General features: G+C 41.5%; 1 protein-coding gene across 1 annotated transcript in view; it reads right to left on the bottom strand.

Annotated features, from left to right (window-relative positions):
* The window catches only part of LOC125458403 (matrix metalloproteinase-21-like), a 37,502-nt gene that overhangs the window by 9,138 nt on the left and 15,926 nt on the right, over positions 1 to 12,438 (bottom strand). The window contains exons 3-5 of the mRNA XM_048543656.2: positions 9,005 to 9,144; positions 6,112 to 6,253; positions 2,982 to 3,257 (exon numbers count right to left, since the gene is read on the bottom strand). Coding sequence (XP_048399613.2) covers positions 2,982 to 3,257; positions 6,112 to 6,253; positions 9,005 to 9,144 — 558 coding nt within the window. The remainder of the gene's footprint in view (positions 1 to 2,981; positions 3,258 to 6,111; positions 6,254 to 9,004; positions 9,145 to 12,438) is intronic.

The following is a 12,438-nucleotide window of genomic DNA, read 5'->3' on the forward strand; positions in this document are numbered from 1 at the left end:
GTTATGCAAAGATGGGTGACCAATCAGATGATTGGAAAGGTTATAAAAAACAGCAAGGAATAAAAAACACAACGAAAAAGTAGGTAACAATTAGAATACATGACAAAGCTAGCTAGAACTATAAAAACAGACTGTAAAAAGTTTCTGTAGATAATTTAGAAGAGAAAAAAAAGCAAAATGAGTGTTGTTTCTACAGAAAGTGAGTCTGGACAGTTAATAAGGGGAAGTAAACAACTGGCAGGTGAATTGAACAGGTATCTTGTGTCAGTCTTCACTGTAGAGGGTACAAGTAACATCTAAGAAGCAGGAATAAATCAATAAATGCAAGACAGGGAGGAAGTGTGGAAAATCATAATCACCAGAGGAGTAGTGCTGAGTATATGGCTAGAGCTGTGGGATGACAAGTGTCCTTAATTTAGGGGCAATTCCATGAGATAGAAAACAACAAAGGTAACTCTGTTATTCAAATAACCAGGGAGGGAGAAAGCAAGAAAATACAGGTTAGTTAACTTAACACATCTGTTATACAGAAAATGTTAGAAGCTATTGGTAGAGAAATTATAACAGGACACTTAGGGATGTTCAAGGTAATCAATAAGAGTCAATGTGGCTTTTTGAAAAGGAAATCATGTTTGACCAATCTTTGGGAGCTCTTTGAGATAATATGTACTTCAGCTAAAGGGGAACAGGTACATGTAATGTGCTTAGATTTCCAGGAAGCATTTGATAAGTTGGCACATCAATGGTTATTGTGAAATTTAAAGCTCATTGTGTCGGGAGTACATATTGGAATGGATAGAAGACTGGCAAACAGGAGAGAAAGATTTTGCATAAATTGGTCTTTTCCAGGTTGGCAAATGTAATGGATAGTGTGCCACATAGAATATTAACTGTTCGCATTTTATATGAATGATTTGGATAAAGGAATGGAAGACATGGTTACTAAACTTGCTGATGATACAAGAATAGGCAGGCAAGTAAGTTGTGAAGTGGGTATTAGCAGGTTTTATAAAAAAAATTGGGAGGCGAAGCAATTGGACAAAGATGTGGCAAATAAAGTAAGATATGAAAATGTGCAACTGTCCATTTTGGCAGGCAGAACATAAAGAAAGAATATTACCTAAATGGTGAGAGATTGCAGAATGCAAAGATGCAAAGGGACATGGATGTCCTCATGGATGAATTGCAATATGGTTAGTATGCATATACAGCAAGTAATTAGAAAAGTTAATGTTAAGAATGTTATCATTTATCATGAAGGGAATTAGATACAAAGGTAGGAAGGTGATGCTTCAGGTTATACAGGACACTGGTGAGACCATATGTAGTACTGTGTACAGTCTTGTGAAAATATGCTGAAACAGGAAGTAGACACAGCAAAGCAAAAGACTAAAGAACTACCCATACAAAATGGTAAATGAGGTCTGACAGTCTCCAGTAGCAAAAAGTCCCAAAGTATTCCTTGGGGAAACATGTGCTGCATTCGAAACATTTTGGCAAGCAAGCATTTATGTCAATACACGTCATCAATTTGAAGTTGGAAATGTCAGCAAGTGTCACAATTTTATCAAATATGAGCCTTTACAGCTGACAGAGGCTCATTTACAGGGTCCGGTGGCATTGCACTTAATGTTAAATTTATGTTTAAAGCAATCCTCCAAGAAAGGGAAGCCAAATGTCAAAATAAAAACGCTGCGTGTACTTCGTGACCAGGAATTCTTACTCTTCATTTCAAACTCATTCAAAAGCTGGAAGGGGCTAAGCAACAACAGGTCAAAAAATTGCAGCCAAGAAACAACTGATAGCTGTTATAGCTAGAAACTTTTACAGAGCTCTGAAAGCAATGCCAAAAGCTAAACTAAAAACAGATTGCCTTGATGTTGATGACATCGGAATAAAAAAAATTCATACTGTGTCATTGTGATTGAAATTTGTGACTGTGCTGTTTTGCTAAAGTGTTTCCACTCCTGTCAAAATGAAGAGAATTTGAAGTCCAAAATGCAATGAACTTTGAGAAGCAAGACAAACTAATATGCAGCAACTGAACAGTGCACCCCACTCAAGAGAATTGATGCATCTAAAACTGAATGGAGTCAAATAGTAACACAGTGCTGAGCAATTCGTTATGAAAAATCCAAGTTGCACATTAGGTACTGAGCTGTTTCGGAAGGTACAAGTTGAATATCTCACGTTGCTCCCTTTCAAAGAGGAGTCCTCATCATAAAGGATATCACATCGAGCAATGAATCTTTCAGTTACACAATGGAGGAAATAACAATATATAATAATAAGTTCTACCTACATCAGTGCAGATCTACTGATACACTGAGTACAAAAACTCACTAATGCAGATTGAAGATGTGATAGATACAGTTCTATGGAAGACACTGCTATGAAGGATCAACCAACGTCTAAAGATTCAAGATGCTGCAAAATGGAATGTGCTCACTCTAGCAGAGATGATCTCATGAAGATCTCCAGTTGAGTAGACAGCCTCAGGTTTCAGACTACCAGGAAGACAGTCCAAGGTAATTAATTTCTACTCAACAAATGATTGTTCTTCCAAGCTGGCGAGGCTTGGAACTTGTTCCCAGAGCATTTGGCTAGGCATACTGAATGGTTTGCTCTGGTGGCATTACTGCATCCCCAAATATCTGCTGTCTTCCTATATTGCAATCTTGATTGCCTAAATAGTGCTTCATTGGTTGTGAAGCACTTAGATACGTCGAGACATCATGAAAGGTGCCATATAAATGCAAATTCTTTGATGCTTAAGAGGTCAAGTCAAATTATTTTATGCTGATATAGTAGTGGCGCTGCAGCCAATCAGCACAGCTGGATGACTGAAGCATGGGATCGCTCTATCCAGAATGATTTAATTTCACATCAGGCATCGTATTTACCAACAATGATGACAGCCGATATTGTCATCATTTCCTTGAATGAAAACTTCCAACAGACGGTCACATAGGTGTATTTACCTTTGAAGAAGTACTGGGCATCCCTCTTCTCCTCCACATTACTGCTCCAGGCCCAGACATGAACATAGCCATTGATATTGGAATCAGGGAGATTGCGCCAGCCTGCAGAGATAGGAATAGGATCTCCGTACCGTGTTCTATTGCTTCGGTTCTCGTACATCCAGTACCAGCTCTTCCTGAAGAAGTACGTATTGAAGTGGTAAGTTACAGTGCCATCGGAGTTCTCACGCTGATAGACCCAGTCAAAAACCGTGCTGAAAGGACCTTCACAAACACCTGGCAGTTAAGGAAGAGAGTGTTATCAATTATTTCTGATTGGAATGTCTCGTCACGAGAAGCATTTCGGGCAGTTTCTTTGTGAAAATCAGGTCCCATGTAAGCCCATTGCGAATGGCTTGCAAAGTTATCACTTGCTAGTTCACCAGAAACATATTTAAGAGTACCAATTAGGCTCAGAGTGTGCTTCATTTGCATCCAGTTTGAGCACACCTGTCAAGGAAAAAAGTGGAGTATCGATGTGTGTGACAAAGGAGGAAAAGGAGGAAGTGAGATGGGGAGGACATGAGTGTATATGTATGTGTGTGTGTGGATGGGAAGTAGCGACCAAAGCGGGGAATGTAAGTTAGTGTGTGATTAGGAGTAAGTGAAAGTGGGTATGTGTGCATGGGACAGAGTGAGTGAAAGTGTGTGCGTGACAGAGTGTGTGTGTGGGAGAGAGGACGTGAAAGAATGTGTGTGAGAGAGAACGTGTGTGTGTGTGTGTGTGTGTGTGTGTGTGTGTGTGTTTGTGAGAGAGAGAGAGAGAGAGAGAGACAGTGCATGTGTATGGGAGAGAGGAAGTGCAAGAGTGGGTGTGTGTGAGAGAGTGAATGTGTGGGAGAGAGTGAGTGAAAGGGCGTAAGAGTGTGTGTGTTGTGTGTGTGTGAGAGAAAGTGTATGTGTGTCTGTGTGGGAAAGAAAGTGTGTGTGCGAGAGAGTGAGTGAAAGGATTGTTATGTGACAAAGAGTGTGTGTGTGTGTGTGTGTGCGCGCGCACGCGCGCGCGTCAATGTAAGACAGAAACTGTATGTGTGGGAGAGAGTGAGTGACAGAGTATGTGTGTCTGTGAGAGAGAAAGTGTGTGTGTGTGTGTAGGAGAGAGAGAATGTTTGTGTTTGTGGGCGAGTAAGTGAGTCAAGTGGAGAGAGTGAGCAGGTCAGTTGTAATATCTGTGGAAGAGAGTGGAGTGGCCGAGTGTGTGGGAGTGAGAGGGGAAGTGTGTGTGTGTGGGACGAAATGGTGGAGACCGAGCATACATGTGTGAGGGGGAGAGAAAGACGCTGAACGTGTACTTGTCTTCAGAGATGAGAACAAGGTATCCAATACTTAAACCCAACACCTTGGTTCATCCCCAATCCGATGTCTTTCCCTGGCGATCAGGACTGGTGCTTGGTCTGTCTCTTTGTGTTTCTGCTTCTTTATGGAAAAGGCAAAATACTCTGTTTTATTAATTAGTTCTGCTGCTTGACACTTTTCAATTGTCATTCCTATTGGATATTCATTTATTTAAATTATTAATTTATTGCTGTGGAAGTTGTTTTCTCATTCATGTTTACAATTACAGCAAACCATACCGTTATGAAATTTGCTCAGTAGCCCCCAGGTGAGAAAATAATTGTGATGTGGGTCGCCCTCCCATGCAAAAAGGTTGCAGAAATCTGTATGAGATGCTGCACATATTCACAACACTGTTGTGTACAGGCAAAAGGAGTTTGTCAATATATTGCATTGCTTTTCGATGTGAAAGAATGATATAGACTGCCAATCCCATCATACATTCCATATGACAATATCCTGACCCAGGAGAGTCTATTTCCTGGTCTCAGATTGACAGTTAACAACCCCACTGTATCTTAATGCCAACATGCCCAGAGAAATCTGCAACCATTTATCATGGCGTGTAAATTGATGTTCCCTTTCTTAGTTTGGTTTCTTGCATTCCAGTCCTGATGAGCATAAGCCAAAAAAATTTCAACTTTGTGTCTCTTTTTAGCTATGTACAAACTTGTAAAATGTACGTTGCGACCTGCTTAGTGAAAGCAAGGATACAAATCCATTTCTGAAGATATATTTTTTTGATCGGTACTTTTACTGAGGGAGCCTATTATAAACATTTGGCAGTCACTCCCTTCTCCACTAGTGCATTTTAGTGGTAGGTGTACCATCTACAAGTGCACTGTGGCAGCTTGCCAAGCCTCATTTGACCTTACTCTCCAAATCTGCGAGCTCTTCCACCTAGAAGGATGGGGAAGCAGAAATGTGGGAAAAACATGCATGCACATTCCCCTCCAAATTACACATCGTCCTAAAATGGAAACAGATCATTATGGGTTAATATCCTGGAATTCTGTCCCTAACAGCATTGTACACGTACATCTCAAGAAAGCAGCCCATTATCACCGTCTCAAGAACAACTGGGGGGAGGCAATCAATGTTTACTGTCACCTCTCTAGAAACAAATTGCCATGATTCATTTTCCGAATTCTGGGTTTCCTAATTTTAAAATTGACAATCTCACTAAATGTACTGACCAGCTAAAAAAAAACCCTGCAGAAGCACATTTGTACTTTTGTTTTAATGAAGCAGTTTCTCTAGGATTTTACTTGACTTACAGTTTGCCCACTGTCAACAGTAAGGGTGTGTGGGGCCTCACCTTCACAAAGGAGTGGTATGAATAGCTCGTGGTGGCGATGCCTAGGTATCTCCTGGGTAAAAGTACTCTTATCTAGTATGTAGTAATACTGTATACAGTATGAATATACCATAAAGGTGCTGCTTAGCTTCAGTTTTGAATTTCTGAGGACAGATTGGTAGGCATGCAAGTTGTCTGTGGGACTGGAATCATGAATGAGTCAGAACCAGGTTAATGTTCCGCAAAAATATACAAAAGACAGTCATGAACCCTGGCAAGTTTTACAACTGCATAGCTACTTGATTCACTTCGTTCATTTTACTGTGATTTTTTAAAAAAAAGTTATTAATAAATAAACTGCAGTCAGCTTCGTAAAACTGTGTAACTTTCCATTTCTACCCTTTGTTAATTGGAATAATCACCTGATGTTTCTAGGATGCTTCCAGTGTCTATTCTTACCATATAAACGCTGTATGGCCTTTCTGTCCAACCAGTCCAATTCAAAGTTTTCACTCTGGGTGTTGTAATTGGGGTGCATGACAGAGCCTGTTCGAAGGAGATGGGACAGACCCAGGGTGTGGCCAATTTCGTGGACGGCAACCTGAAAGAAGAGAAAGTGAGAACGGAGTCTGCAAAGCCAAGCTACAACAAGCAGATCATTTTCACGACGACAATGCGTTTAGCTTATTTAAAAGGAGTAAGGTAACACAATGCTTAAAGGTGCAGTATCTCTTTTCCATCCCTTTTGTGGAAGTTCATTGAGATCCTCAAAGGAATGAAGGTGCATTATTCTTTTCATGAACTGCTGTATTGTTCTAATGGTGGCTGTCTGACTGTAACATTTTAATTAAACTAATCTGCTCTTAATCCATACTGAAATTATTTTCAAGGACAATAGGATTTCCCTTTCTATTATTGACCAAGCAGAGATTATTGTATTGGTGTGAACAATTACACTAATTACAGATAATTGAGATGTCCAGGTGCACCTTTAAGTTGCTACCTGATTCCAGATATTACATTACTACTTCAAAGATTATGTCATTTCTGTTGTTACCGCTTTATTTTAACGGTTTGTCACTTTCTTCCCTGCTTGTTGGAACTGAATCTAATTAGTATGTCCTCACCGAACTACAGAAGATTTCATGCCGAAGTCTATCCTGCCTGATGTCTATGTGTACACTTTGTAGTGAATGTGTACTGGATATTGAGTGAAAGCTCAAGTGATAATAATTTTTGCTCTCCTTTCGCTCCTTCCCAAACCCAGTGACATGTCTGTAAGCTGTCATTTTCTGCAGGAGGTTTTGAGTTCAGAAATAGGACTGTTTCACTGCAGACCTTGGTGAGACCACGCCTGAAATATTGTGTGCAGTTTTGGTCTCCCTCCCTAAGAAAGGATGTGTCACAGAGCAAGTACAGCAGAGGTTCATGAGGCTGATTCCAAGGATGGTTGGGCTATCTTATGAAGACAGATTGGCTTGACTGAGCCTGTATTAACTAGAAGCAAAAACAGAAATTGCTGGAAAAGCTCAGGATGGCTGGCAGCATCTGTGGAAAAAGAAATCAATTAACGTTTCGGGTCCAGTGACCTTTTGTCAGAACTGTATTAACTCGAGTTCAGAAGGATGAGAGGAGGATCTGACGGATACAAATAAAATTCAAACAGGCTGGAAGGACACAATGCTGGAAGGATGTCTTCCCTGTTTGGGGAGTGTAGAATCAGGGGAAGCAGTCTCAGGGTACAGCATAGACAATTTAGGACCATTCAGGAGGATATAGCCTCCTTCTGTGCTGTACAATTCTGGAGTTGGCTGGGGGTAATTTTGAAAGTTCTGTCTGGTGACAGTTTTTGGGAGCAGAATTAGATTGAATGGCCCATTGAGTCTGCTCTGCCATTTGATCATGGTTGATACATTTCTCAACCCCATTCTCTTGGCTTCTCCCTGCAACTCTTGATCTCCTTCCAAATCAAGAACCCATTTATCTCTGTCTTAAATGCTCTCAATGACTTGGGCTCCACCACCCTCTGTGGCAATGAGTATCACAGATTCATTACCCTCTGGCTGAAGAAATCCCTTCTCATCTCAGTTCTAAAGGGTCATCCCTTCACCCTGTGACTGCAGTGTTGGATCCTAGTCTTTCCTACTAGTGGAAACATCTTTTACATGTCCTTCTATCCAGGCCTCTTAGTATTCTGTAAGTTTCAATGAGATCCCGCTGCATCCTTCTAAACTCCATTGAGTACAGACCCAGGGCTCTTAACAACTCCTCCTATGACAAGCCCTTCATTCTTGGTATCATTACTGCAAGCATACCCTCGACACCCTCCAATGCCAGCACATAACAGAGATAGCCAAGGTAGGGGCTTTGGCTGATACTCAATTTAGCTGCATTTTAGCAGAAGACACCACTTGTGTAAGGAGCTGAAACCCACACTGGAATACTTGCCTAGAGGGGCCGATCATCACTTGAAATGCCAGCTCAAGCTCAATGGGGAGGCTGCTTGCCTTTGAATCATTATCACTTGTTCTATTGCCCATTCTAACGCTGACTATTTAATTAGGAGTAAACAAAGAATTGATGTGGATTCCAAGTATGACTTAAAGCATCACTTCAAGATCGCTCATTGCTGAAGCAGTGGAGAGGGCCTCTGAAACACAATGGGAGACTGTATGGCACATTTTGTCAAGATTTCACCTACACCTGAGCAACATTCGCGTAAGCAAAATTCTGCAAATTCATTGAGGACTTTGCCCACAAAGATTCAGTGCAGTGCTACTCCAACTTGCTAAAGGACTCACTGGGAGAAAGGGATAGTGAGGTGATTGGTAACTGTCAAGTGGCTACTCTTGGTCTGGATGAGAAATGGAAGTGAGGGCGCAAAAGGCCAGGGAAACCAGCACCAACTGCTGTAGGGGAAGGGCAATGAGTACAAACAGGCAGGCGGTGTCTTTCCCAGTTGCAGGTTAAAAGCTCCTTTATCCTTCTCTACCAGGGCTTGAAGTATAGCACCTGAGACCCACTGTCTCTGAGTCATCCTACTGTGCGTGGCTGTGCACCAGCTGAGAAGTCTGCACCTCCAGTAGGTACAAGGAGCCCACACATACTGCTCTGCAAAAATTGTGACTCCCAACACATCCAAATTACAATTATTAGTAATTATGGACCAAAATTGCATGCAAAATGTGAACTTTCAAACAAATACGTCTTATATCACCCACTTGGTATTTTTTCACCCTTTAGCTAGAAATACTCCCCTGTGATACTAAGCCATATTATTTCGATCATTATGTATAAGGAAAAGAAAAGAGAAAAAGAGAAGGTAAAGAGGATAAAAAAAACAATGAATTACCGGAAGGAGACTAATGCCCTGACCGTTGTTGGTGACAACAAAATGTTCAGCGTCGTCAAAGTGGATATCGGCCAAGTACCAAGCATGGGCGAAGATCTGTCCTGTCCCATCAAAGTCCTGAGAACAGCCGAGATGTTGCCCTGGAACACAAACACAAATCTCTTCGATTAACATATGGTTTCTATTTTGGGGAGCCTCGACTGCATGTGGTAAGTATTCACACACACCTAGGAGATCCCCAATTGAAAGTTGTGTAAGTCAAAGCAAACAGTGGGGTAATTACAGAAAATGATTTTGTTCTTCCCTCGATTGGTGTGCAGAAACAAGATCATGGCCAAGAACAAGAAATTCCAGGGCAAGATAATCTATTTAATGTTGGCCACTCATCTGACAGTTTCTGAAGACGGGTCTAGGCCCGAAACATCAGCTTTTCTGCTTTTCTGATGCTGCTTGGCCTGCTGTGTTCCTCCAGCTCTACACCTTGTTATCTCAGATTCTCCAGCATCGGCAGTTCCGACTATCTCCCCATTAAAGAACCAGTTTGGTAAGTGATTGAGGGGTGCAAGGATTAATACTGAGACTTTATTGGAAATTATCTGCAAGGTGATGGTTTCTGAGCTGCTGGAATCTTAGGAATCTCAATCTGAGAACAAACAATACTGAGAAATTACCATCTAATTTGACCGAATAACATCCTCTTATTCCTTTCTTTCTTGACTGTCCATCTATCCCTTGTATCCATCCCAACCATCTGCTCATTTATTCATCAATCCTTTTCAGAGTAAGCACATCCTGGATGTAGTGGGCTGGTTCATAGGAAGCAGGTATTTGGTGTCAGGGCAACAATGTATCGGGATAGATTACATTCTTGGGAACATAGAAAATAGGAGCAGGAGTAGGCCATTCAGCCCTTTGAGCCTGTTCTACTATTCAATCCTATCATGGCTGATTATCCAATTCAGTACCCTGTTCCACTTTCTCCTCATAACCCTTGATCCCATTGGCCCTAAGAACTATATCTTATTCCTTCTTGAAAACATTCAATGTTTAGGCTACAACCCTTTCTGTGGCAGAGAATTCCACAGGCTCCCCACTCTCTGGGTGTAGAAATCTTTCCTTGTCTCAGTCCTAAGTGGCCTACCCTGTTTCTTTAGATGGTGACCCTTTGTTTTGGACTCCCTTGTTTTTGGGATCATCTTTTCTGCATTTACCCCATCTATCCTTGTTAGAATTTCATAGGATTCTTTGAGATTTTGCCTCATTCTTCTAAATTCCGGTGAATATAATCTAAATGGATCCAGTTTCTTTTTATACATCTGCCCTGCCATCCCAGAATGCATACTTGTGTCGAAAAGACCAGCTGGGGTCATGTGCTAGTCATTTAGATCCCTGACCACGCTCACTTGCATTGTAACAAAGGCCTTTTCTGCTTTAGTGACCTAGTCCCCAATATTACGGAGCAGTTCCTCTTGTCTGAGGAATTAAGAATTTAGCATACAGATTATACTCCCGACCCTTTGCCTATTAATGTGGATGCTCAGTTAAAGGGTAAACAGTGACACTTCAGATTTGATAGAACTGCAGTCCAAGGCCTAGACCAGACCAAATTCAGGCTGGAACAAGGGGAGAAATCCATCAGAACAGGTGGCACGTCCATCAAATAAAAACAACTTCAGTTGTCAATTAAAGCAAAATAATGAAACCATGCATTTCTTTAAGAACGTGAAATTTTGGGGGCAGAATATCTGATGACTAACAGTTGAATAAAATTGGATTGGAAATTTATGTTCATAGGTTGTTGGAGTGGGATGCAGACACTAGACTCTTTGGAATTGAATGTGGAGCTCAGAATCTCGCTAGATGTAATCAAACCTGTTGTGAAGTCTTGCGTAATATCAGGCAGTTCTCCAGTCAGTGGATTAGGATTAGTATCAGGTAAGAGCAGAGTCAGGATTCTGGGCCTTGTGCATGATGGGACAGGAAGCCCATTGGGAGATTGAGTCATGGTGACTCCAATGAGAAGGATTGGGAGAAAGGAGTAGTGATGAATAGGGTGCCATGAGGATTGTGAACAGAATGATTTGGGATTCAGAATGAAGACTGGGGACAACTGGGGGGTTGGGATCAAATGTAGGGAGTGGTGGAGGGGAATGTTGATGGGGAGATTGTTGCTGGATGAATCGACTCGTGTTAGAGTAGGGGCAGGGGTCTGGAGAATCTGATGGTCAGGGAACAGTGCTGGCATTATTGAACCTTCAGATGGGTCAGGAGAAGCACCCCTCCTTCACCTGACTTCACACAGTCAGGTAACTTATTCATTGTTTTGGTTGCCAGGCATTCATGAGGGTTGGTTCCTCTGAGTCTGAAGCCTTGTTGCCTCAGTCCAAACTAATCACAGAGAGTGGGCCTCTTTCTTTGCAGATGAAAACAACTCATTGGTCACTTCTAATATCTGCAAAGGATGATTTTTGTTTGCCCTTCCAGTCCTGTTGGATGTTGCTCTTCCAGTGCATATATCTAAGTCTTGCTGCTCATTATTTTGGGGGGTTAGTATAGCCATTAACACCCCAAAAAAGTTGAGGTGCTAACATATCAATAGACCTTAGACTTAACATAATGACCATTTCACTTTTAATTTTTAGAGGATTATTCATTCACTCCTCAGCCCATTGGCCCAATTGACCAATATCTATTTGTAATCTTAAATAACCTTCTTTACTGTCCATTATACTACAAATTCAGGTCTCGTCTACAAACTTCCCAACACCCCCCATACTACTTATATTCTCATCAAAATTGTCTATAAAATGACAAATGGCAGTGGACCTCGCACCAATTCCTATGGAACACTGCTAGTCTGAAGTTTAATTTAGATAAAAGTGAGGTCTTCAGGATTTACACACTAAATGGTGGGGTCCTGGGGAGTCTTGTGGGACAGAAAGATGCAAAGGGGTTCAGGTGCAAAATATTAAAAATTGTGTCACAGGTCGACAGAGTAGTAAGGAAGGTGTTTGAAACACTTGCCTTCATTGCTCATGTGTTTGAGAATAGGAGTTTGGATGTCATGTTGCGGTTATACTGAATGCTGGTGAGGCCAATTTTGGAGTACTGTGTACAGTTCTCATTGCCCTGCTGTAGGAGGGATATTATTAAGTTGGAGAGGGTGCAGGAAAGACTTACAAGAATGTCACTGGGACTGGAGGATTTGAGTTGGAGGAGAGGCTGGATAAGCTGAGGCTTTTATCACCGGAGCGTGGGAGATTGAGGGGCGACCTTACAGAGGTTTGTAAAATCACGAGGAGTATTGATGAGGTGAATAGCAAAGGTGTTTTTCCAGGATTGGGGAGTTCAAAACTAGGGGGACTAATTTTAAGATAAGAGGGTAAAGATTTAAAAGGGACCTGAGGGGCATCCTTTTCACACAGAGGATGATT

This window comes from Stegostoma tigrinum, chromosome 13 (genome assembly GCF_030684315.1).
Source record: "Stegostoma tigrinum isolate sSteTig4 chromosome 13, sSteTig4.hap1, whole genome shotgun sequence".
Lineage (NCBI taxonomy): Eukaryota > Metazoa > Chordata > Chondrichthyes > Orectolobiformes > Stegostomatidae > Stegostoma > Stegostoma tigrinum.